The sequence below is a fragment of the Polypterus senegalus genome, chromosome 17 (assembly GCF_016835505.1).
Source record: "Polypterus senegalus isolate Bchr_013 chromosome 17, ASM1683550v1, whole genome shotgun sequence".
In the NCBI taxonomy this organism is placed as follows: Eukaryota; Metazoa; Chordata; class Cladistia; order Polypteriformes; family Polypteridae; genus Polypterus; species Polypterus senegalus.
In genome coordinates this window covers 80,400,927-80,428,839 of record NC_053170.1, presented here as the reverse complement: position 1 = coordinate 80,428,839, position 27,913 = coordinate 80,400,927, and the positions used below count along the sequence as shown (strand labels likewise).

The window sequence follows — 27,913 nt, the reverse complement described above, 5'->3', positions numbered from 1 at the left end:
CTTATGTATTTATTTTTTACTGGAGTTTTTATGAAGAGATAATGCTGTCCCCTCTAGTTAATTGTATCTTTTGAGTTATATAATTTTGCTCTCAGCTAGTACACATGTGCTCGGCCACACTACTGCCTGAGCATTGTCAGCATATGTTATGTTGTGGAGTCACTTGTGTCACTGTAACTGTTCTTATGAGCCTGTCGTTTAAGTATTGTACGGTAAAGCATAGCTTTGAGCTCCTGCATCCCAAAACTGATAATGCAAAAATTAGTTATAGGCGACTGAAGGTGCCATTCTCAATATTGTGTGCTATCAATATCTTTGGCAAGTTGATTTTCATTAGCTGACGCGCACTTGTCAACTTGGGATTGCATTGATTATCCCCTTGTTAGCTTTGGAGCTGATCTGATTGGGATGAAAGGCACAATTATCTTGTATCCCAAGGGGAGAAGCCTAAACCCCAATGCAGCGAGACATCAGAGGCTCACACCGCGCCTTTCATTAAGTAGACAAATTAAAATTGACTTCTGACTTCAGGGTTTTAATGGGAAATCGTTACACTTGCATGCTTGCTCAGGCAAACCTTTTATCAAGCAGATTGCTCTTTGGCTTTTTATAGGTTACCTGTTGTCAATTTGGATAATACTGTTATTATTATAGGAGGATTTATTGATAGTGTAAGTTTTTATTTATTTGTTCTTTGTGAGAAGAAAGACTAAAGTTTTTTTTTTTAAATGCTGTTGCTGTATCAGTGATTTTTCTGATATCTGCTTTCCAGGCCTTAGACTTCTTTGCTATATTAAATAAAGGTTTGTAACAAGCCACAAGTCTATATGCAAAACTCATATTAAGCTAATTAGTACTGTGTGATGACAGCTTATATATTTTTGAGTTTATGAATATTGTTTTAAATCTTGTTGCAACTTGTGTGCCATAGGTTCTTTATCCATTCAGAGTATGCTTCATCTTTAATGACTTCAGAATGTACATGTTTATTTTGAGCAGAGTTATGAATTGTAAACAGATTAAAATTTTTCTCAGACAAGTGTTGAATTGACTAATAAGTGATTATAAACACAGTTTACCACTAAGTAGTTCTTGAATAACATTTCATTTGCTACAACAGAGCAATTGGCTGTATCAGGAAAAGCCATGGAGGTAAGCCGTAACGTACAGGTTAAGGCCATTTCATGATTTTTCCAACAATTTTCATTTGCAGACTATTCACAGAATGTTAGCAACTCATCCCAGATGTTTTTTTTGTCTTGGGTTGTTAGGATAGGCTGTGTGTACATGAGAACTAACAACCAGTGAGAACCCAGACAATACATGTAATTCAGTGAAGAGAAATAAGGAACACGTTTTGGACCTCAAAAACAAAAGAGAGACTTCATCTGTCTGATGTTGCGTGTTTTACTTTCCACTTTGCAATGGATAAAAAGAAAAACAAGGGTGGGGATTGTGGCTGAACTCACCAGATCTGCAATGCCTTTTCATGGGCATAGGCTCCATCAAGCAGCACATTATTGGATGTCAGAAAAAAGGGCACGTCTGTGATACTTTGAAAGTGTGAAACTGTCATGGAAACACCATTACATAGTCAATTAACTTAACATACCCTGCAATTTTTAGTTTTATAATCTGATTTACTTAGATTAGCAATTGCAGTCATCAAGTCTGAGATCCACTCCAACTAGAAGTCATGTAATATGATGGCTTTAGCAAATGTGCCCTTTAGATTTTCAGTACTTAGCAGTACACTGCTACTGGGTATATAACATCAGAAAGCATTGGAAACTGCTCTCCATTTGTAAATAATCAAGGATAGACTTTCAGGCTAAGAAGTAGTAACTATTGTCAAGCAGTGGTCTCAGAGAAGCTCATTTGTTGCCAAGGATTCTCCTTTTATGGGCACTTTGTGATCATCAGCTAAGCTGTTGCACTTGAATAGCAGCACACAGTTTTTGTGTACGTTATAAGTTGATATTCTACACATTGATAATCTGTAAGCAGTAAAGATATACACTTGCGTTTTCTTATTTTATATTGGATAACCAAATACAAAATCAAATCTATTTGCGTGTTCATGAATATCATTAGTTATATTTATGTAATTTTTGGACTTGGTGAAAACTAGATGATTGTAAACTATTTAATGATATGTACAACCTTTAAGTTTTATTCTTTTCATTTCTCCATTCTGTTGCACATGATAAGCTTCGGCTACTAAAATACACATTGTTTATTGTACATTACTAGCCAACCAAGCGGCATACCATACGCCGCATAATCAGGCCGTTTTTTTTTATGATTTTTAAGCACAGGGAGAAAATTAACATTTGAAAAATCGGTAATGTAATAAATCAGCAAGAAAAGCAACATTGTAACAATGCACGGAACGAACCAACACACAATCGTCTGAAGTGACTGAAAACTGGCGCACCGTCCTCGCGCCTTCTCCTGCCAGACGGAGGGATGGGGGTGCACGGCGCGGAGTGTGGAACGGGAGGAAAGGAGAATGACGTCCATTCAGCTCTGTCCGTCATGCTAGTCTGCTGATTTCTCGTTCAGTATGCACTGCCCGCTCATTTGCCCACCCCCAACTCATCAAGTCGCCGTCTTTACATAGTCCAGATGTACCTGTGGGTGACGTAGACTTTTCATTGCTCTGTGTGGTTTTGGCTGCTTTTCTATATATAATCCACCAAGACACCCAACCACGGTATTAGCAAGGTGGGAGGGGGGTGTGTATAAAGGGTAGGGACGTATCCAGTGGGAGCGTATGAGTCGCACTTAGTGGGAATTCCACGGTGTGCAGCCCAAATGGGGTTCAACGGCTTACCCATGCCTCTCTGCGCCAGGTCGACACACGCTCAATGTCATGCATAACTATTTATTGAATGCTAAACACTTCTGGAAAGACACGGTTGTCTAAAACGGGTTGGCGTGAGAATACAACAGTAAGCGAATGAAAAGATGAAACTCTGGAGAGAGCAAAATACAACACAATAGTGAACCCGCGGCATAACAAACGCATAACTATTTAATGATGGTTGAACACTTCTGGAAAGATACAGTTGTCTAAAAAGGGAGGGTTTGAGGATACAACAGAATGAGAATGAAAAGGTGGAACTTTTCATTGCTCTGTGCGGTTTTGGCTGCCTTTCTATATATAATCCACCAAGACACCAGATCACGGTAGTAGCGAGGTGGGAGGTGGGTGTGAACAAAGTGCAGGAGCATCTAAGAAGACGCATGTTTGTCGCTGAAGTGAATTGCTGCATGTAGCGTATAAAACAGTTCGCTATGGTGCACGCAGGCGTGCATCGTAACCGAAACCTCTTTTTTTTTAAAGACTGCCTACTTCATTGTGTTTTAACCTCAGTTGTAAAGGAATGTTTTAAGGACCCCAGGGGATACATCTCGGTTTTGGCTGCTTTTCCATATATAATCCACCAAGATACCCGACCACGGTAGGAGGGGGGTGTGCACAAAGGGTAGGGACGTAATGAGTGGGGCGTATGAGTCACATTTAGTGGGAATTCCATGGCTTGCAGCCCGAATGGGGTTCAACGGCTTACCCATGCCTGTCTGCGCTGGGTAGACACACGGTCAATGTCATGCATAACTATTTATTGAATGCTAAACACTTCTGGAAAGACACAGATGTCTAAAATGGGTTGGTGTGAGAATACAACAGTAAGCGAATGAAAAGATGGAACTCTGGAGAGAGCAAAATACAACACAATAGTGAACCCGTGGCATAACAAATGGGGCGTGGCTCAGATGTGCATGTGGACTCTTACCGCAGACGAAAGGGACTAACTGGGTGGTCGGTGAGTGTTTGCGTCCGGGCAAATGGGCAGGCAGTGTGAATGCCTAGAGAGCGAGGGTAGATGCCGGCCGGCGAAAAAGGAGCGTTGGTGGGCAGGAAAATGTCTTCCGTGTTCCTGCAGGAGCATCTAAGAAGAAGCGGAAGCGAATAGCTGTATGTAGCGTGTTAAACAGTTTGCTATGGTGCACGCGGTCATGCATCATAACCGAAAAGTTGGTTTTTAAAGACTGCTTACTTCATTGTGCTTCAACCTCAGTTGTAAAGGATTGTTTTAAGGATCCGATGGGATACACCTCGCAAACCGTTTCACACGCTGCATATGGCGATTCACCTCCGCGAGAAACATGCCTCTATGAACAGTCAATGCACATGACATTAACCTGACCTGCACTGCATGTGGCCTCTACGACAGATGAATATAAATGACGCCATTTTTTCTGTGTCGTCGCGTCCGAGTTGGTGGGCGTGGCCCTGCGAGTTGTCATATCCAGTGGTCTTGGAGTTGGTGGGCATGGCTCTTTCCTGCGTGCGCCATAGGTGTCTCACTTGTCGGCAGCTTAGTGAATCCACGCCTCTTCCGGCGTGCTTTCCATGGTTGTCTTGCCTTAGTGAATTATATATATAGATTTTTTTCTCTCTACAAAGATTATGCCAATGTTAAGAAAACTCAGTCAGGAAAATTGATAGGAAAGTTTTCACAAAGAGACACTCATCTGGTTTGTGCATTTGTGCTGTGTTCTTGCTATGGCTCCTATAACAGACCTGCACACAAAAGTGCTGTGTATGACACTGTCGTATCTTCCTTGTTCCATCTGCTTTTTGATGTGGGACTTGAAAAAGCAACAAGCTGGTCAGATCAACGCTTCTGTAACCTAAGCAACAGACCACTGCTCGTTCTGGGGAATTCTCAGGCACTCTAAGGTGAATGGAGAAATATAATCCTTCTAGGGTCTGCCCTTGAGTGTCCTTTCAGTGGTTGTGCCCAAAACACTGAGTCACACCAGATGATTGTACTTCTCAGAAAGTAAAACGCAGTAATCTTAATTCTGGTACTCATAACCATAGTGATTACCATATGATTAAAAGAACTTCATCTAAGGACTTAACTTTTTCTTCACTATCACCATTCAGAATAATAACCACAATACAAGTGGTCCAGATCTAATTATGCAACTTTTAATGCAATGCAGGAAAACAATACAAGACAAAAGAATTGTTCAAAATATCTTGTAATAAACGAAAATGGACTTACATTGAACTAATTCACTGATTTTCCATGTAATGTCCCACTTGTCCTCTATTCAGTTGGATACAGGCTCAGAGTCTTCTGGCTACAGAATCACATTCATCTTGGCACATTTGCAGAGGAACTTTCCCCAAACTCCTCAACAATCGCAAGGCACAGATCCTCCAAACTGTCAATAGGATGCATGTGGACATTGTCCTTAAGATATCCCCAAAGAAAAAAAATCTGGTGGGGTAAGGTCAGGCGACCGTGGAGGCCATTCAACAGGCCCTTGACGTCCTAACCACCGGTTTGGAAACTGTTGGTCAAGGAAGTTCCTCACATCTATTGCAAAGTGAGGTGGAGACCCGTCCTGTTGCCACCACATATGGTCGAAGTTCTGTCTGTTCTGCAGTTCTGGGATGACATCATTCAAAAGCAGGTTGAGGTAGCTGTCCCCTGTGACATTTCTTACAAGGAAATACGGGCCAGCAATACCATCATAAGACACACCAGCCCATACCATCACTCCTGGGGACTTGTGTTTGACTTCAATGATAATGTGGGGGTTGTCTGCATGCCAAAAGACACAGTTGTGTCTGTTGGCTGAGCCAGATGTGTGGAAAATGCCCTCATCAGTCCACACCGCATTTCAAGCCAGTTCCAGATCCCCCTCCAGTCTTGCCAGTCACACTTCCGAAAACTCAATCCTCCTGTCGAAGTCATCCTCGTTGAGAGCATGAAGAAGTCGTGGATGGTAGGGCATATGTTTCATTTCATGCAACATCCTCAGCACACTGGTTTTACCAGTATTCAGATTTGCAGACAATTGTCTGGATGACTTTGATTTATAAGGGGACGATTCCAGTTTGGCGCGAAGACGATTCTTCATGTCGTCAGTTCGCACACTTCTCGATGGTCTGGGATTTTTCGGGTGATGGGCGCTACCAGTCCGGTCAAACATTTTGTTGATTTGGGAGATTATGTTCCTATGCACTTCAGGCGGTCCAAATTCCTCCAACATCCTGTGTTGCACCTTGGAAACATTGCCCGTTATTGAAAAAAGGCTAACACATCGCACACGCTGTTCGACTGACAACCGTCTCGCCGCCATTTTGGAATGCACGGCAGGTGCTGCCATCTATCGGAAAACAAAAATAATTTTTTGTGAATTCTCCATGTAATAAACTTAATAAGTTATAGCTTATTGAAAATTGCATAATTAGATCTGGACCACCCTTTACTTATGACACTGTTCTACAAGAACCTTTACTCTTAATCATGAAGAAGACCCCAGGTATGACTCAGGCGCTGCCGCGAGTGGCAGCCTTTCTAGCAGTTCCGTGTATGACTTTATCTTTCTACCTTTTTCTCTATTTCACTGATCACACCTACCACTTTCTTTTATGTGGACTCGTTCCCTGGACACTTTTTACTACTTTTTACTACTTGGACATGGCTTTTTACACACCGAGACTCATCTATTCAGGTAGTCAACTTCAAGTGGTGAGAACAAAGGCCCATGCTGGTGTGGTTCCCTATTTACCTGACGAGGTAAGAAGGCGGTATCGTGGCAGCAGAGCCAGCGCTAAACTAAAAGCTAAGCGACTAACAAGAAAGTGCCATTACAAACCTTCGGTGCCTTCTGTGATCCTGGGAAATGTGAACTCACTACCAAATAAGATCGATGAACTGGCCACGCTGGTGAAAAATGTCAGGACCTACAGAGAATGTAGTTTGTTATGTTTAAATTTTTATGTGAATTTCCCCTTGGGATTAAACCTACCTACCTACCAACCTACCAACCTACCAACCAACCAACCAACCAACCACTATTTGCCCCTTTCCTGATTTCTTATTCTTTTGCATGTTTGTCACACACACTGTTTCCGATCATCAAACACATTTAACCATCAGTCAAATATAAACACAAAATGCAGTTTTTAAATGATGGTTTTTATTATTTAGGGAGAAAAAAAAATCCAAACCTACATGGCCCTGTGTGAAAAAGTAATTGCCCCCTGAACCTAATAACTGGTTGGGCCACCCTTAGCAGCAATAACTGCAATCAAGCGTTTGCTATAACTTGCAATGAGTCTTTTACAGCGCTCTGGAGGAATTTTGGCCCACTCATCTTTGCAGAATTGTTGTAATTCAGCTTTATTTGAGGGTTTTCTAGCATGAACCGCCTTTTTAAGGTCATGCCATAGCATCTCAATTGGATTCAGGTCAGGACTTTGACCAGGCCACTCCAAAGTCTTCATTTTGTTTTTCTTCAGCCATTCAGAGGTGGATTTGCTGGTGTGTTTTGGGTCATTGTCCTGTTGCAGCACCCAAGATCGCTTCAGCTTGAGTTGACGAACAGATGGCGGACATTCTCCTTCAGGATTTTTTGGTTGACAGTAGAATTCATGGTTCCATCTATCACAGCAAGCCTTCCAGGTCCTGAAGCAGCAAAACAACCCCAGACCATCACACTACCACCACCATATTTTACTATTGGTATGATGTTCTTTTTCTGAAATGCTGTGTTCCTTTTACGCCAGATGTAACGGGACATTTGCCTTCCAAAAGTTCAACTTTTGTCTCATCAGTCCACAAGGTATTTTCCCAAAAGTCTTGGCAATCATTGACATGTTTCTAGCAAAATTGAGACGAGCCCTAATGTTCTTTTGCTTAACAGTGGTTTGCGTCTTGGAAATCTGCCATGCAGGCCGTTTTTGCCCAGTCTCTTTCTTATGGTGGAGTCGTGAACACTGACCTTAATTGAGGCAAGTGAGGCCTGCAGTTCTTTAGACGTTGTCCTGGGGTCTTTTGTGACCTCTCGGATGAGTTGTCTCTGCGCTCTTGGGGTAATTTTGGTCGGCCGGCCACTCCTGGGAAGGTTCACCACTGTTCCATGTTTTTGCCATTTGTGGATAATGGCTCTCACTGTGGTTCGCTGGAGTCCCAACACTTTAGAAATGGCTTTATAACCTTTACCAGACTGATAGATCTCAATTACTTCTGTTCTCATTTGTTCCTGAATTTCTTTGGATCTTGGCATGATGTCTAGCTTTTGAGGTGCTTTTGGTCTACTTCTCTGTGTCAGGCAGCTCCTATTTAGGTGATTTCTTGATTGAAACAGGTGTGGCAGTAATCAGGCCTGGGGGTGGCTACGGAAATTGAAATCAGGTGTGATACACCACAGTTAGGTTATTTTTTAACAAGGGGGCAATTACTTTTTCACACAGGGCCATGTAGGTTTGGATTTTTTTTCTCCCTAAATTATAAAAACCATCATTTAAAAACTGCATTTTGTGTTTACTTGTGTTATATTTGACTAATGGTTAAATGTGTTTGATGATCAGAAACATTTTGTGTGACAAACATGCAAAAGAATAAGAAATCAGGAAGGAGGCAAATAGTTTTTCACACCACTCTATCTATCTATCTATCTATCTATCTATCTATCTATCTATCTATCTATCTATCTATCTATCTATCTATCTATCTATCTATCTATCTATCCATCCATCCATCCATCCATCCATCCATCCATCCTTCAGCCAGCTAAACCCTTCTACATTGACAGAGCAAGCCATAACATCACATCTGAGGATGTGAACATTCACTCTCAGCTATGAATCACTCTGGCACATATAAGGCTCACAAACAAATGAGCGTGAGGGGACATCACCATCAACAAATGGCCTATGTTGTACACTGAGCTCACAAAACTGAACATCAAAGGCACACATGGAGACAACATGCATCATTTTTGTGAATTGCAATTCCAGCTTTAAACAAATTGGATTCAATAAAAAGAATGTGAATACAGTTGATGTTCTGCAAATATGAGGGCCAAGTGGCATTCAACAGTAGCTCTGTGACGAAATTATTTTGTAGCTGTAGCAGTAGGGGGCGCTATCGCTCCCTTGAACCCTCAGGTACCACGCCAAACACCAGGTAAAAGTGCAATAATAAATATTTTTATTATAATAATGTGCACTAAGCACCCTCCACTCTACACTATTCATTGACCACAAAACAATAATAATAAATCACAATCCTCCACTCCCAGACGCGTTGCCCTCCTACCACCCAGCTCAGCTCTTTGTCTGGGAGCTCCCATGGTCCTTTTAAAGTACCCGACCTGGAAGTGTTTTTTTCTCACCCTGGAAGTACATCATTCCTTCCATTCATGTGACTTGTAAGTACTTCCGGGGCATAGGGCAAATAACACTCCCCAAGCCTCCCTATAGCGGCTCCTGGTGGCCTCCATGGTATCCAGCAGGGCTGTCCATAAAAACTACAATGTCCATGAGGCTCCGCTGGAATTTGGAGACCTTCCGTGCCGCTGGGAGGGCTCCCTCTAGCAGCCTGGGGGTATTGGCCAGGATACAAAGCCGGCCATGGACCACATAGCACATACTCACTAGTTAGATACCACATAGTACGGAGTCATGAGTCTTCTCCATGTCCACTGAATATAATTGATAAATTCATTGGCTTACCATAGAGAGTTAGATAATTATGTTGCGTAATAATCTATGACTAGCTCAATTATTTGGCAAGAGTTTGATTGATTGTCTTATAATTTTATTATTTAAACAGTGTCAGGAAATTGGAGTCCTGAAGTGAGAAATCTTTTCTCCACATTAACCAAAGAGGAAATAATTTATCCCAGAAATTACTAGAAGCCACCCTCTATCATCTATACCACAGTCAGTTTTTCTGCAGTAAATGAAGCAATGGCAGCAAGGAGAACACACAGCACATATCTAGTGGCACCTATATCTGAAATGAGAATTTTCCAGTATCAAAATATAGCATAATGCGATATATCTTCAAATCCAGAGACGACGACTTTTTCTTTCGGCTGCTCCCATCACCTGCATGTCCTCTCTCACCAAATCCATAAACCTTTATTTAGGCCTTCCTCTTTTCCTCTTGCCTGGCAGCTCTGTCCTTACCGTCCTTCTCCCAATATACTCGGCATCTCTCCTCTGCACATGTCCAAAATAACGCAGTCTTGCATCTCTGATTTTGTCTCCCAACTGTCCAACTTGAGCTGACCCTCTAATGTACTCATTTCTAATCCTATCCATCCTTGACACACCCAGTGCAAATCTTAGCATCTTTAATTCTGCTACCTCCAGCTGTGCCTCCTGCTTTCTGGTCAGTGCCACCGTCACCAACCCATAAAACATACCTGATCTCACTACCATCCTGTAGACCTTCCCTTTCACTCTTGATGATAGCCATCTGTCACAAATTACTCCTGACACTCTTCTCCACCCATTCCACCCTATACTGTTGATCCCAAGTATTTAAACTCATCCACCTTCGCCAGCTCCACTCCTTGCAGCCTCACTATTCCACTGACCTCCCTCTCATTTACACACGTGTTCTGTCTTGTTCCTACTGACCTTCAGTCCTCTCCTCTCTAGAGCATATCTCCACCTCTCCAGGGTCTCCTCAACCTGCTCCCTACTATCTCTACAGATCACAATGTCATCAGCAAACATCATAATCCACGGGGACTCCTGTCTGATCTCATCTGTCAACCTGTCCATCACCATTGCAAATATGAAAGGGCTCAGAGCCGATCCCTGATGTAATCCCACCTCCACCTTAAATGCATCCATCACTCCTACTGCAGACCTCACCACTGTCACACTTCACCTCGTACATATCCAATACAACTCTTATGTACTTCTCTGCCACTCCCGATTTCTTCATACAATACCACAGCTCCTCTTGAGGCACCCTGTCATATGCTTTCTCCAGGTCCACAAAGACACAATGCAACTCCTTCTGTCCTTCTCTATACTTCTCCATCAGCATTCTCAGAGCAACCAACCAACATCACATCTGTGGTGCTCTTTCTTGGCATGAAACCATACTGCTGCTCACTAATCATCACCTCACTTCTTAACTGACCTTCCACTAGTCTTTCCAATAACTTTGTGCTGTGGTTCATCAATTTTATTCCCCTGTAGTTATTACAGTCCTGCACATCCCCCTTATTCTTAAATATCAGCACCAGTACACTTCTTCTCCATTCCTCAGGCATCCTCTCACTTTCCAAGATTCCGTTAAACAATCTGGTTAAAAACTCCACTGCCATCTCTTCTAAACACCTCCATGCTTCCACAGGTATGTCATCTGGACCAATGGTCTTTCCATTTTTCATCCTATTCAAAGCTGTCCTTACTTCCTCCTTGCTAATCCTTTGCACTTCCTCATTCACTATCTCCACATCATCCAGCCTCTTCTCTCTCTTGTTCTCTTCATTCATCAGCCTCTCAAAGTACTCTTTCCATCTGCTCAACACATTCTCCTCGCTTGTGAGTATGTTTCCATCTTTATCCTTTATCACCCTGACCTGCTGCACATCTTTCCCAGCTCGGTCCCTCTGTCTAGCCAATCAGTACAGGTCCTTTTCTCCCTCATTAGTGTCTTAACCTCTCATACAACTCATCATACACCTTTTCTTTAGCCTTCATCCTACAGACCACCATCTGCTGCTTAACTACACTTTCCTCTGCCACCACTTTGCAGTCTTCAATCTCCTTCAGATTGACTCTTCTGCATAGGATGTAATTTACCTGTGTGCATCTTTCTCCACTCGTAACACGTAACCTTATGTTCCTCTCTCTTCTTAAAATACATATTCACCACAGCCATGTCCATCCTTTTGGCAAAATCCACTATCATCTGACCTTCTTTATTCCTATTCTTGACACCATACCTACCCATCACCTCATCTCGTCTGTTCCCTTCACCCAAATATCCATTGAAATCTGCTCCAATTATCACTTTCTGTCCCTTGGGTACACTGTTTATCACTTCATCCAGCTCACTCCAAAAATCTTCTCCTTCATCGCACACCGAACTTGTGGTGCATATGCACTAACAACATTCATCATCACACCTTCAATTTCCAGCTTCATAATCATCACTCTGTCTGACACTCTTTTCACCTCCAAAAGACTCTTGACACACTGTTCCTTCAGAATGACCCACACTCCATTTCTCCTCCCATCCACATCATGATAGAACAATCCACCTCCAATCCCCCTGGCCTTACTCCCCTTCCTTTTAGTCTGTTGCACGCACAATATATCATCCTTCCTTCTCTCCACTATATCTGCTAACTCTCTCCCCTTACCATTCATACTGCCAACATTCAAAGTTCCAACCCGCAGTTCTACTCTCTTTACCTTCCTCCTCTCCTCCTGCCTCTGGACATGTCTCCACCCACAAACCCCACCCCCCTTCCTCTTCTTCGGCCAACAGTAGCCCAATTTCCACCAGCATCCTGCTGGCTAACAGCACTGGTGGCGGTCGTTCTTAACCCAGGGCTTGACCGATCCGTTGTGGAAATTTGTATTGTTGTCTGCATATTGATTTGGCAAAATTTTACACCGGATACCCTTGCTGACGTAACCCTATCCTTTTATCTGGGCTTGGGACCAGCACGAAGTAACACACTGGTTAGTGCATCCCCTGTGGCTGTTATTTAGAAATATTCAGCACCCAGGAGATTTCCATTTTGTCCTGATAATCTAAAGTTAATTCCTGGGACATTTTGTAGAACCCATGCTTGAAAGAGGCTTCTGTGTTTTGTTGCTCTTTTACCCAACAGGAAGCTTTTACATCCTGTAAAGAAACTCCTCTGTCTTGTTTCTCCATAAGTTTTGAAGGCTGTCTTTTTAAAATCCCTGTTGAAGCTTCTGTTAATTACTTTGAAATTGTTATTAAAATAATGCCAATATACACTCATTTGGGTGATTTATTAGCACATCTGTACCCCTGCTTATCCATTCGGTTATCTAATAAACCAATCGTTCTGTATTAGCGCAATGTATGAAAACATGCAGGTATAGGTCAGGAGTTTCAGTTAATTTTCATATCCAAAACCAGCAAAAAGAAAAATTTGAACTCAGACAGTTTTACTGTGTCAAAATTATTGGTTGCAGATAATCTGGTTTGAGTATTTCTGTAACTTCTGAGCTATAGAGATTTTAAAACACAACAGTCTCTAGAGTTTACTCAGAATAATAGCAAAAGAAAACAGTCATTGGCAGTTCCACAGAGTAAAACACCTTGTTGAGGAGAGAGGTCAGAGAAGAATGGCCTGACTGGATGCAAGCTGACTGAAAGGCTATGGTAACACAGATAACCACTCTGTACAACTGTAGTGAGCAGAAAAGCATCCCAGAATGCACAACGCATTGAACCTTAAGGCAGATGGACTACAACAGCAGAAGACCACGTTGGGTTCCACTTCTGTCAAGCAAGGACAGAAGTGGGGACAGGCTCACCAAAACTGGATTGCTGAAGACTTTAAAAAACATAGTCTGATCTGATAAATCATCAATTTCTGTTGAGGAAGACAGGTGGTAGGGTCAGAATTTGGCACCAGCAGTATGTGTACGACAATAGGCGATGTGATCATCTTTGTCCAACATTGATGCATCTCAGGAGGGTTTACTTCCATTTGATTTGAAAGCTACATGTAATCCATTCATAGGGTTTGAGAGCAGGCTTCTGTTCTTTATTTATGTCTGATTCTGTGTTCTTGCAGTCTATTATTGGATTGTGTGCATTGTTGGGCTTGACATTTTCTGGTTCATGAAGGTAACAGAATTTGATGAGTTAAAAAATTAAAACATTGAAATGACTGAAATAACTCAGGTCATGTGATTTAAACTGGTTAATGTGATTATTAATTAAGTGCCCCTACTTTGTGAGAAGGAACCTGCCTTGTGTAAATCTAAGAGATTTAGTTTCCCAGTTAGTGTATGTTGATGATAAATATATGTTACCCATAGAACTTAATGCACTGGTGTAAGATGTATCTGTTTTATATCTCTTTAGAAGTCTGACCCTGAGGAAGGGATTATGATCCCAAAATGTGTCGGCCTAAAGGACTTGATTTTGACAATTGAATATGGCCTGGTTGTGACACCATGGCTTTAGTAGACATTTGCACATATATCATTAATCATTTATAATTTATTTCTTGTCAAATAAACTGGTGCAAAAAGGTTACTTTTGAATCTGTAATGTTTAAGTATTTTATTAAGAACTGGTAATCTATTATTACTGAAATGTAAAGTTTTTTGTGTAATGAGGCTGGCAAAGCTTTTAAACTATTACAGTTATAAGCATAACCCCTGTGCCCTTTTGGGATCCACTGTGGACAGAGTCCCAAATTCTTTAAGATATTATCTTCATCTTAATAATCTATATATATATATCTATAATTCACTAAAGCAAGACACCCATGGAAAACACGCTGGAAGGGGCGTGGATTTACTAAGCCGCCGACAAGTAAGACACCTATGGCGCACGCAGGAAGGAGCCACGCCCACCAACTCCCAAGACCATTGGATACGACGACAACTCTCAGAGCCGCGACGACACAGAAAGAACGGCGTCATTTATATTCGTGTGTCGTAGAGGCCTCATGTACCTCCAAGCCACCTTGACTGTTCATAGAGGCATGTTTCTCGCGGAGGTGAGTCACCATATGCAGCGTGTAAAATGGTTTGCGAGGGGTATCCCTTGGGATCCTTAAAACAGTCCTTTACAACTGAGGTTAAAACTCAATGAAGTAAGCAGTCTTTAAAAACCGAGTTTTCGGTTACGACGCACGACCTTGTGCACCATAGCAAACTGTTTTACATGCTACATACAGCAATTCACATCCGCGACAAACATGCGTCTTCTTCACTCACGGACAATTATATGTTGCTCTCTCCAGAGTTCCATCTTTTAATTCACTTTCTGTTGTATCCTCAAACCCTCCCTTTTTAGACAACTGTGTCTTTCCAGAAGTGTTCAACCATCAATAAATAATTATGCAGCGTTTGTTATGCCGCGGGTTCACTATTGTGTTGTATTTTGCTCTCTCCAGAATTCCATCTTTTCATTCACTTACTGTTGTATTCTCACACCAACCCGTTTTAGACAACCGTGTCTTTCCAGAAGTATTTAGCATTCAATAAATAATTATGCACGAGATTGAGCGTGTGTCTACCCGGCGCAGAGAGGCATGGGTAAGCCGTTGAACCCCATTTGGGCTGCAAACCGTGGAATTCCCACTAAGTGCGACTCATATGCTCCCACTGGTTACGTCCCTACCCTTTATACACCAACCCCCCCACTTCGCTACTACTGTGGTCGGGTGTCTTGGTGGATTATATATAGAAAAGCAGCCAAAACCACACAGAGCAATGAAACATCTACGTGAGTCACAGGTGCATCTGGACTGTGTAAAGACGACAACAACTCAAGTGAAGAGTTGGAAGTGGGCACATGAGCGGGCAGTGCATACTGAACGAGAAATCAGCAGACTAGCATGACGGACAGAGCTGAATGGACGTCCTTCTCCTCTCCTCCCATTCCACACTCCATGACTGAGCGCCGTGCACCACCATTCCTCCGTCTGGCAGGAGAAGGCGCGATGGCGGTTCGCCAGTTTTCAGTCACGGACGATTGTGTGTTGGTTCGTTCCGTGCATTGTTACAATGTTGCTTTTCTTGCTGATTTATTACATTACCGATTTTTTAAATGTTAATTTTCTTCCTGTGCTTAAAAATCATTAAAAAACCGGCCTGATTATGCGGGTTGGCTAGTAATAATAATAATAATACATTTTATTTGTATAGTGCCTTTCCCATTTTTCCAATATGTCATGTTGTTAAAATTCACTTTCCTTATCTTACAATAAATATATTATTTGATCTCTAAAACAAACACAATGACAAAGTTTGTAAATTTCAAGAAAAAAGACTATTAAATTAAATTGTAAAGATAATTATATTAGAAATTACAAATATTTCAAAATATTTCAGCAAATTCTATTTAAGTTACTGTCAGAAAACTCTCCTTGAGAAGCACCACCCTTGTCCAAGTGCTTCTCTTATTTCTATTTTTACACATCCTGCACTCATATTTTGTTACTGTGCTTAAAGCCTCCTTCATTTTTTTCCTGGATTTCTCCCACAATAATAAATTGTCTTCCCTTCTGTCTCAATTTTAACTTCAACAAACAATGAACAAAAAGAAGTAACAGGGTGAGAGTTCTGGTGAATGTGAGTTGTGCAGAGAAACAACCACATTGTTTTAGGTCAAAACATCCTTGACTGACAACACAGTTTGTGCATGTGCGCCATCATGGTAGGAAATGCAGTTTTGTGTGCGTCACTGTTCCAGACATTTTTGTTCTGATACTTTCTTGCAGACACCTCAGCAGTTCAATGTAATGTTGCTGATTGACAATCTATTTATAATGAACATACCCTTTACTAACAAGTTTTTAATTGTTGAAGAACTAACTCTTTATTACCTCAATGTCTGATATGACCTGATATGCTTTTTTCGGCTCAGAGAAGTAGAATCACCAAAGTTGTGCGCATAATTGTAGAATAAATGTCAGAAATACAAATCTCAATCAGCTCAGCACAGTGCCACTTGACCGACTGATCAGACCTATGATATTTAGTAGAATAGTTGATAACTAATCCTACTCCCATGCTAATGACCCATTCCAGGTATTTTTGGCTCTCCCTTCGTATTCTGCTGTTTCCTTCATTTTGTGTTCCGTGAAGGTATTTGCCCAGGCTCTTGTCTCTTACTAAAATGATTTGTCCCATTTCCTTCAAGTTGCAGCTTTGGCTTATTAAGTGAAAGTTTGTGCATTAAATTTCTTGCCAAATCAATTAGCTGTCCTGTTTAATTTACAAATCTTGTATGTATAGTTAGTGCAATATGAATTGCATTGGAAGTGGCTTTATGACATTAAAAACTGTGGAAATCACTATGCAAGTAGAACAACTTTAGATTATTGTAACGTACTGTATATATCTTACATAATTTGTCTATTGATTTCTATAACTTAGGATTTTTCTTGTTCTTCCTTTTCTTTATCCAAGATGCTGTTTGAAGCGACCATCTCACTGGAGCATCATGGTTATATTGGCATGGATGATATTCTTTTGCTCAAGTACCCATGCAGTAAGTAGTTCAGTTTTTTTGTCATTTTAGTTAGATTTTTTTGGAAAACGTTTAAAACCATTCTTGGACTCAAAATGAACAGGGGTGAATTAGCCTGAGCCATGTCTCTGTATTAAGGTTAAAGAGGAGATTTTATGAATCATTCACGATTGCTGAGTTTTGTTTTTTAAGGAATGGTCTACCATTCTCATTTACCTGTAATCACTGGCACTGTCTCTCTACAACATTAGCCAAAATAGTCAATGACAGAGCAGCATGGAGCCTACAATGTTTTGAATTATCCTCACCAAACCAGAAGACTACTCTGCAGCCTATAACAGTGGCTTCTTTGCAGCAAGCTGAAACCACACAGAAATCATCACTACGTTCTTTCTAATTCCCTTTGTCTTCAGGAGAAACTGTGTGTGATATTTACACTATTTGACCTCTGATCACTTTGCATAGTATTTTAAGAAGCTGCAAATGAAAGAACAAGCTGTATTTAAGTCTGACATGAGCCCTGCATACTGGCGTATTTCCATTAACAATGACAGCTACTATTTTAGACAAGAATATTCCTCTAAAAATAAAATATTTCTCCTTTATTGGCAGCATTTAAGAATCTACAAGTGCAAGCTATATGGATCAAGGTTAAATTAAATTGCTCAAGACTATCTGGTGGGATTCTGTTTTTTTATCTGGACATGTTTTCTGCTTTTTATTAATTTTGGAGATGGGGATTAGTAAATGTTTGACTTGAGGAACACAGTGACTCCAAAACACTGGTGGATGAATTGGGATGAAATGCTTACTCTGTGTTTATCATGCAGCTGATAGTGTCGCTGAAGCCAGACCTACTGTATAATAGTTATGTCTGGAGACAACCATGAGTGACTCATGCTTAAAACTGGGTGGAAACAATTAGACGGCTCACTGGGGGTCACATTTCTAAACTAATCCAATGCTTAATGAAGGCAGCACTCAAAGTAGGAGTGGGGGACTTTAAGGTGCTCACGTTTAGTGGTGGCTCTGAGGCTAAGGATCTGTGCTGTTATCTGGAAGGTTGCCGGTTCAGATCCCCATCACTGCCAAAAGAGATCCTACTCTGCTGGACCCTTGATCAAGTCCCTTAACCTGCAGTTGGTCTACAGGTGCTGTGCAATGGCTGACCCTGTGCTCTGACCCCAAGGGGTATGTGAAAACTAACAAATTCCTAATATAAGAAATTGTATAAGGCGAAATAAAGAGCAAAAATGAAAAAAACTGGTCTGGCAAATAGCAAGCTTCTGATTACGATGAACATTTGAAAGGTCTCCTAAAAGACCCACTTAGACATATAGATAACAGAGAGCACATTGCACATCTTAAAAACTTTACCTGATTGAAGGGAAAAACGTTTTTGTAAAATCAGTTTATATACTGGCATCAGTGGATTAATGGTAAACATGATTGACATGTTGTTGCAAGTACTGTGTGTGTTCTCTGTTTTTCAACATTATAATGATAGTGTAGGAGTAGATGTAAGCTTGAAAGAACTGGCAGTTATGTTCATTAAAATATGAACTGCAAAACATGGATTTAAGCTAATCTGTTTGTCACACTCTGTCAAAGAGACTGCCATCAAGAGAACTGATACAAAGAGCCGCCATAGGATATGCAGATTTCAGTTCTCAAAACACCCGAATCAACAAGTCTGCTTAATGACAATAGTAAAGCACAGTCAAGGCTACTCAGCACCCACCTTCTGACTGCACGTCAAAACGAGTAACTAAAGAAATGTAACAAACATTACTGTCCATGACAAAATAGCTGCAGCACTTTAAAACTTTTTAGATGCATACACCACAGTTTTGTATTTCCTCTCAGTGTCAGTTGTTTTATTCAGTATCTTTTGCTCTCTCTCTCTCTCAGAACCCTGGCAGCAGTTTAAAATGCACAGGCTGGAGAAATAGGTGACGAGTATTTGAGGAAGAAGTGCTGTGGATGTAGCCTTTGTAGTGCAGGATTTTGCTGCTACTTCACTCCACTCTTTTTAATCGGTTGTCCCCAGACATGTATTGTCATTTGAGAATCACCTCTGGCACCCTCAGACTATGCACCTGAAAACTACTGAGGTCCCACCATTATATCCAGGGAAGGAGTAACTTCTAGGTGGAGCTGCACGTGTGATATACACAATGCATCATTATATTAAAAAGCCTCAGCAGGAAATTTGTTTACAAGTGCATATTGCTGAAGAGGTTCCGCTAAAATGGCAGAGAAGTATAAGCGTGAAGTCTGAAAATGGCTGTTTGTTTGAATCTGAGACATCATATTTTGTAAGGCACATAAGAATGGATTGTTGGCAGAAATGTTCCAGTGAGTGTGGCATCCTTATTCAGACATTAAACTTAAGTCTGTTGAAAAAGGATGCTAGACATTTACATTCACATTAAACTACACTTACCTTTGGCACTTTTTCTCTATTTTGAGTACTAAGTGTTACAGCCTGATTCTTCTGACTTGCTTTTTGAATCAGTGCACGAGGGGCCGTAATCAACAACATATTATCTTTTTTGCCATCAAATGCATTTGTAATGCACCATTTCTTCATGATTGTTTTTCTTACATTCTGAAACTTTGGCAAAGGCTTCCTTGCTCCTGCCAAAAGCTTGCAGAATAAGGTTTTAAGATGGCAGTCATTTTTCATACGCTTTCTTAAATAATCTTTAAAAAGTGTATTAAATGAAACAGTGAGTATTAGAAATTGGCTTCCCCTAAGTAATGCAATCTGTTCATTTTTCATTTTCTTTTTGTTCTGCACTTTAGAATATCTCTGCATGACTATTTCCACAGCACATTAGCAGTGGGGCACAATGAGAGTAACCACCATTCATTACAGCAGCTTGCACTTCCAGGCCCTTTTGTCCTTCTTAAAGTGTATTATTGTCATTATTACTATAGTTTAGGTGAGAGTCAGCTCTTTGAACCAACTGACAGAATTATGAATATAGTTGGAAAATTTCTGAAAGAATTTAAACATTGAGATTTAAATTTCGACAAGGACTGCATAAGTAAATATCAACGGATTGTATGGAAAACTGTGTTTTGCAGTTTGTTTTGGCATTGCTTCATAGGTTTTGCTAAAGTTTATTATTAAGCAGATAGTCATTGTTTTATTTCTTCAAGACGAATGTGTAAAGCAAAATTATTTTGAGAAAATGAAAGTGAAAGGGAGTCATGCTGAAGTTTGCACTGTGTATTCTGAATGCCTCAATAAATGAGGGTAACGTGCCAAATAAGTCAAAATGTACTTTTAATGTGGTGGGAGAAAGAAAACCTTATTTAGAAAGTAATAATTAAAGCGGTCTCTCAGCCAGCTCCACAATTCTAGCATAATTCTAGGCAAACCTACTGATTATACCCATTGTACAACATTGCCCATTGGAAAACTAGTGCTTTTGAAATTACTTTTCCTGAAAGATCCTGCAATTGTGAAAGTCAATGTCATGTCGCATCTCAAGTACAATTCTTAACATTGTCTCCAGACTTGTCTTTTATATAGCAGATTCAGAAAGTTACCAGGCCTCCTAGTTTTTCACATTTTCTATGTTGCAGTCTTTTGCTAAAATCATTTCACTCATAAACCTAGAATGACAAAGTGAAAACAGGATTGTAGAAATGTTTGCAAAGGTGATACCTGTTTTTTTAAATACATGTGTACAGGTTTTCTGACCCTTCATGGAGTATTTTGTCGAAGGCCCTTTGGCAGAAATTATGGCCTGGAGTAGTCTTGGGTACGATGCGACAAGCTTCACACAATTTGGGGATTTTCTACCCTCCTTCTCTGTAGATCCTATGAAGCTCTGTCAGGTTGGATGGAAACCGTCAATGAACAGCTAATTTCAGGTCACTCCAAAGTTGTTTGATTGAGTTCAGGTCTGTGCTTTGCATTGGCAACTCATGGACATTCCCAACACTCTGGTTGTCTTTCCTAAATTCTTATGGCCATTGTCTTGTGGGTAGTTGGAGTCTTTGGCCCAGTTTAAGGTCTGGAGTGCTTTAGAGCACAAATATCTCTTTACTTTGCTCCATTCATCTTTTTCTCAATCCCGTCTAGTCTCCCAATCCCAACCAACCCCACATGATGTTTCCACCACCATGCTTCTTGGTAGGAATGGAATTGCATAAGTGATAAGTAGTGAGTGGTTTCCTTTAGACACAACACTAATCTTGGTTTAATCAGATCAAAGAATCTTGTTCCTCAAAGTCCAAGAGTCCTTTAGGTGCCTTTTTTGGAAACTTCAAGAGGGCTTTCACTTGTCTTTTACTGAGGAGCGGTTTCTATCTGCCCACTCTGTCATAATGTGTAGATCAATAGAGTGTTGCAGTGATGGTTGTCCTTCTGGAAGTTTTTCACATATCCACCTAAGTTTTCTGGAGCTCAGCCTAAATGACAATCATGTTCTTGGTCCACCTCTTTTACCATGGCCCTTCTCTGGATGGCCACATCTGAGTTGTTGCTATTCCAAACCTTTTCCATTAATAATGTGCCTTTGGAACCTTCAATGCTGCAGGATCTTTTTAGTAGCCTTCCCTTTATTGATATAGTTTTATTATTAATTTTAACAATTGTATAATTTACGATGATGATATACTTTATTAATCCCAGGGGAAATTGTGTTTTTGAATAACCTTTGGAGATCAGAGCGCAGGATCAACCATTGTATAGCACCCCGGACTAATTTTCATTTTAAGGCCCTTGTTCAAAGGGCCTAGCTGAGGAAGATGCATTTTGGCAGTAATGGGACTTAAACCAGCAACCTTCTAGATATCAGTGCAGACCCTTTGCCACAGAGCCATCACTCTGCCATATGTTCTGTATATATTAGGGAGGTGAAAGTGAAAGCTCTAGCCTACATGAACAATCGGTAATCAATCAAGGTATTTAGCAAGAAAAACCGTACCTTTTGAGAAATGTAGTAGTCACAGGGTTCTTGGAGGCCTGATAGAACACTAAAGTGGGGTACCAGAGGTAGTGCCCACTAAATGACATCCTGTATGCTGACTGGCCCTCCTTAACACAGATTACACCTAGCATTTCTATTGATTTACCCCTGTCATGTTTCCATGGAGGCTTTAGTGGATCTTACTTGGCACCCTGGCCACCAGAGGGTTTTTTTTTAAATAATATCTTCTGTGCAGAATAATAAATTCTCCAGGCATTGCGGGTTAATTATTGTTACAGAAACACTGCTGCCCACATCTTTTAATTAAATCAGTAACATTTAAGAAAAATGGCATTGGTAATATCAGCAGTTGATGGTATCTTCATCCCGAAGAAATTAGCGAAAAAATGATTATAGAAGTCCTATTATCTGCCATCAGGGTTCATTAGTAAGCACATAGCGAGGCAACTGCATCTGAAGAAGATGTTACCTCAAGTATCTCAAGTCAGTAAACCATGAAAGGAAATGGCAGGGAGACTGCAAGACAGGAAGTTAATAAGACAACCAGAGACGCTGGCTAAATGCACCCTTCTGTGTCAAAAACTTACATCACCAATGGCCATGCCTAAAGAAGGTAAACCTGATTGCAACATTTAAGATGATTGCTTAATTCATGGGGTTAGCTTTTTTGCCCAAGTCTCAATTTATGTATCACAGCATGTAAATGGGTTTTGATATGGTGTAACGCGATGCGTTGCATGAAGGAGAGCGAGTTTAATGTTGAAGTTAAGAAGGCATATAGAAACAATGGCGCTTTAGCATGAAATCTGGTGGGGTCATACCAGAGGTATCCTTTATGTGTGCAGACTTCTCTAGAATTAATAGTCATTTTCCTAACTATTGATATCTCTGTTTTGCTAATAACTAAAGGTCTGTTTATACACAGGCACAAATGGTTACATACTGTACATGGTTACACAGATGATACACACCCTGGTCTGTTTATAGTGCATGCGTTCAGTGCGTGACACTGCGCGGTTACAGAATACCCCATTTTTTCTTTGTTTTTACAAATCAATCTTGCAGATATTCTCATTTCTGCTTGCATAAACTTTCCTCTTTGCACAGTCTCTGGTTGATTTGTTTTCATGAGTTTGTGAACATTTGCTTACCTCTGTGGGTTTTTTACGTTGAATTATATTAGGTGCAAGTAGCAAAAAATCCTTCACACAACTGTTCCTCACATGAATCCATGTTCTCCTGCCAGCCACAATGTGCAGTTGACATGCCCCAAGTTCTTGTAATTGTGATAGGCTGTATCACAGGGCTTTGGGAGACTAATAACTAACTAGACCAGTTTGATATTTGTATAGGTTAGTTATAAAAAGAGAGCACTTACCTGTAGTGATGGTCAGTAAACAGCTGTGGTGGGAGTGGTATTCAGGCATGCCACGGGTGGAAACATTGTTGGCAATTTTGACATGGGTAAGGAGGCCCATCATTCACACTAATACACAAGCACTGGCATGACAGCCTCCAAGCGTTACTTCATGCCATGCTGGGGAACGACGCCCATCTTACCGCAGGATTCACGGCAGAGTAACCGGCTGAAAAATGAGGCATGCAGAGCAGCCATAAAATCACATGTCCAGAAGGAAGAGAGAAACAGTCCTTAAGGAGATTGAAGGTTCATGCACCATTGACGTCACAAAAAAAAGTATTAAAATAATGAAATGTGGGTCCAGTTTCATCCTGATTGGCATTATGTAATTATGATAACCCTCCAGCATCGGAATCATCTGACAAAATACAGAAATAGACATTTAATAACTAAACTATGAACCTCACAACTACTTGCTGTTCATAAAAAATATATAGACTATGCACTGCCTAAATTGAAATGGTATCATCTCAAGTTTAGTACCAAATGAAAAAAAGCCACAGCAACAGAAGACGAACACACAGATTACACACACAGTGCACAATTCAAACACGAGACTCTGGGGCTGTCCGACAGCAGCCCTAACTACTACAAAGAAAAGTTTTTCTTTCTATGCCAGGATGGTGTACTTCTTTGAAATGGGGGCATCATACTGCTGGCTTGTTTTCCACAAAATAGAAGGAGCACACCTAAGGCTTCCTAGGTTGGTGTCTTTTGCAAATTTAGCCCTATCAGTGTGTTTCTCGATGTCCAGGCTTAACTGCCCGTCACAGCCTGATTATTCTGCCTCCTAATCATCCCCTGTGTCTAACTGGCTATCTCTCACCCCTTTATCACCTAATAACTAATGTTTGGTCAGTGTACTGGTGCAGAATGGCTGCTATCACATCATCAAGGTAGATGTTACACGTTGGAGTTGGTTGAAGTGGCTCCCCATCTCTATGTAAACTGCAATTAGTGTCTTCAAAAGTGCTATGTATATATTTTTCTATTAAACTGTCCTCCCCAGAGGTAGGTAAAGATCAAGATGCCACTCAGCTCTATTCTGTGTAATATTTTGGTTTGATGCTTTCCTATATTAATCTACTTTCTTTTTTTTTTGTTCCAAAGTACTATGGCCACCTTTGAGGTTTGAATGACTTCTTTGGCTTGCACTGCATAGGTTTGCATGTTAAAAGCTTGAACTACACTGAAAGTTGAGGTTACACATGCATACACACAAGCAAAAGTAAACTGAGAACACTGCAGGACCAATAGAATGAGCCCCTCCAAATGGAAAATGGCTTGCAGCAGCCAGCACAATGACAATTTCACATACTACCAAAAACAATATTTTTCTAGATAGGACACTGCATTGAGCATGTAATGGAAAAGTGGGAAGAATAAGAGCACCTCTCTGAAGGTTGTTAATTTTAACATTTTAATAATAAGGTAAATTGCTGCCCAACTGGCCCTTAATGGCTACAGATTTTGGTACCTTTGTGTCTTGTCAGAGTGGAAGCAGTTTTACCAGGATTTTGCTGCAGTTTTGAGGAGCAGTTGTTGACAGTAGAAAAGACGGACACTGAGCGATGTTAGTATTTCTTTGCTTCTAACTGTAAATTTACCTTTAATAGATCACCTGTACAGCAGCTCAGTGTACACACACAAAGAGGGGAAAGTATAGTCAAACATCTAAGCTGAAATCATTCCAGATATATTGACTAAGAGCATGAAGCAGTAAATGGATCATGTCTGTGATATAAACGATTCAATTTTGAATAGAACTGTTAAAAAAAAAAAAAAACAGAATCGAGCAAGGTAAGCCACAGTGTTGTGCTTTCATTGCAGATAAAGCACCGCACTTCTCAAGGCTGGGAGATGTTGAAGTGAATGCGGGACAAAGCGCCATATTCCAGTGTGTGGCTTCAGGTCGAGCTTCAGAATCTGATCACTTCTTTCTCGAGGTGAGGAAATGTTGGTTTAATTTATATGTTCAAGAACTTGTTGCTTGTCTCAGAACTATTGCACCTATCATATCTAGATGACTAGCACCCTTTTTGTCTATATCCTGTGGTTTTGATGAGTTTTCTTTTTCATTCTAAGTCATTTTATTCTTGTTGATTTTTCTTTCAGTTTCCCTTTATGGTTCCCCTGAGTTTCTATTTACTTTTCATTGTGATTTTTTTTCCTCTAGCTTGCCATTGTAAGTGCAGAGAAAATTAACTCTCAATTTGAATGTTTCTAATATTGCAATACACAACCTTAAATTCTGAAACCCACGTACTTCAGGTCAGGTTAAAAGGAATTGGATGTAAACCAGATATTATGCCTTGTTGGGACGCCAGTTTAGAATCATCAGTTAACCAAACAAGCATCTTTGTAAATTTAGGAAAAGAGGAGTACCTGGAAAAAATGCCATATAGATACAGGGAGAACATTCAGACTACACCAATAGTAACTATGTGCAAGGTTGAGCTTGGGATGCCATATCTGTGAGGCAGCGTTGTTAACTGCTCTGTGCAACACTGCAAACGGCTCATTCAGTCTGATAATAATTGAGGCAGTGAAGTATGTTAGGAGCACCATGGAGAAGGTCAAGTAAAATAACAAACTTAAAGACTACAGTAATACACAAGCTATAGCAAATATTCAAGGTATGTTGAAAACTTGCAGATAACAGTTAGTGATCCTTTGTAAAGACTGAAAAGAGTTAAAAAGAAATCCCATGACTGTGTATAGCTAGACCACCATAATGTGGCACGGCAGTCGGCAGAGCTGTCATGGACTTGGCAGTGTGGTCTCTCAGGCCTGCAGACTTCACTCTCCTCCAATAAACGTTGTAAACCTCCAACCATTCGTTTTTATGCTTTCTTATTTCCTGTTACTTTTTTGGCAAGTAATGCTTCATTACCCGTGTGAGTGCGCTGGAAAGAATATTAGTTAATTTTGCGTTTTTAATTGCAAAATTATACTGTTTGCTATATGTTCTCCCGTATTGTTCAGCTGTTTTATTTTTGATTTCCATGGCAACCAATAAACCTTTTTCACATCATAGCTTTCTCTTTAAACTTTTTATAGATTCACTTGTTACACAGATAACAATTATAAACCGTCTAAATTAAATTTCATTTATTTTATTCATGCATGCAGCAGTAATATTTTAAATGCTAATCAGATGCCATAACATAACAGTTTATGAATGTTGTTTTGTTCTGTGTCTGTTATTTTAAATGAATTTCTTTTTATCATCTTTTTCTGGGCATCATGTGGTGATGGCACCATGGGGAAATGTTGTAGGCCTCACAGTCTGAGCTTTGCTATAGCTTAAAAAACTGTCATTTTATGTAAGGAATTATTGTATTATTCAATGTAAAAACAAATGCGATATTTAGAAATTCTATAAAGAACAGGGAAACACATTAAGGTGTTATTTAAATTTTTTTTTAAATTGTATATCTTAAGTACTAAAATATAGATATAATAAGTAAACTGAGAATCCTATACATACCCATTGCTCATGAAAATACACTCACCTAAAGGATTATTAGGAACACCATACTAATACGGCGTTTGACCCCCTTTCGCCTTCAGAACTGCCTTAATTCTACGTGGCATTGATTCAACAAGGTGCTGAAAGCATTCTTTAGAAATGTTGGCCCATATTGATAGGATAGCATCTTGCAGTTGATGGAGATTTGTGGGATGCACATCCAGGGCACGAAGCTCCCGTTCCACCACATCCCAAAGATGCTCTATTGGGTTGAGATCTGGTGACTGTGGGGGCCATTTTAGTACAGTGAACTCATTGTCATGTTCAAGAAACCAATTTGAAATGATTCGAGCTTTGTGACATGGTGCATTATCCTGCTGGAAGTAGCCATCAGAGGATGGGTACATGGTGGTCATGAAGGGATGGACATGGTCAGAAACAATGCTCAGGTAGCCTGTGGCATTTAAACGATGCCCAGTTGGCACTAAGGGGCCTAAAGTGTGCCAAGAAAACATCCCCCACACCACCAGCCTGCACAGTGGTAACAAGGCATGATGGATCCATGTTCTCATTCTGTTTACGCCAAATTCTGACTCTACCATTTGAATGTCTCAACAGAAATTGAGACTCATCAGACCAGGCAACATTTTTCTAGTCTTCAACTGTCCAATTTTGGTGAGCTCGTGCAAATTGTAGCCTCTTTTTCCTATTTGTAGTGGAGATGAGTGGTACCCGGTGGGGTCTTCTGCTGTTGTAGCCCATCCGCCTCAAGGTTGTGCGTGTTGTGGCTTCACAAATGCTTTGTTGCATACCTCGGTTGTAACGAGTGGTTATTTCAGTCAAAGTTGCTCTTCTATCAGCTTGAATCAGTCGGCCCATTCTCCTCTGACCTCTAGCATCAACAAGGCATTTTCTCCCACAGGACTGCCGCATACTGGATGTTTTTCCCTTTTCACACCATTCTTTGTAAACCCTAGAAATGGTTGTGCGTGGAAATCCCAGTAAATGAGCAGATTGTGAAATACTC

General features: G+C 40.5%; 1 protein-coding gene across 4 annotated transcripts in view; it reads left to right on the top strand.

Moving 5' to 3' along the window:
• LOC120517926 (receptor-type tyrosine-protein phosphatase U-like) overlaps window positions 1–27,913 on the top strand; it is a 1,019,277-nt gene that overhangs the window by 565,604 nt on the left and 425,760 nt on the right. For all 4 annotated transcript variants that reach the window (XM_039740445.1, XM_039740444.1, XM_039740443.1 and 1 more), the window contains exons 4-5: window positions 16,985–17,066; window positions 25,245–25,360. In XM_039740445.1, coding sequence (XP_039596379.1) covers window positions 16,985–17,066; window positions 25,245–25,360 — 198 coding nt within the window. The remainder of the gene's footprint in view (window positions 1–16,984; window positions 17,067–25,244; window positions 25,361–27,913) is intronic.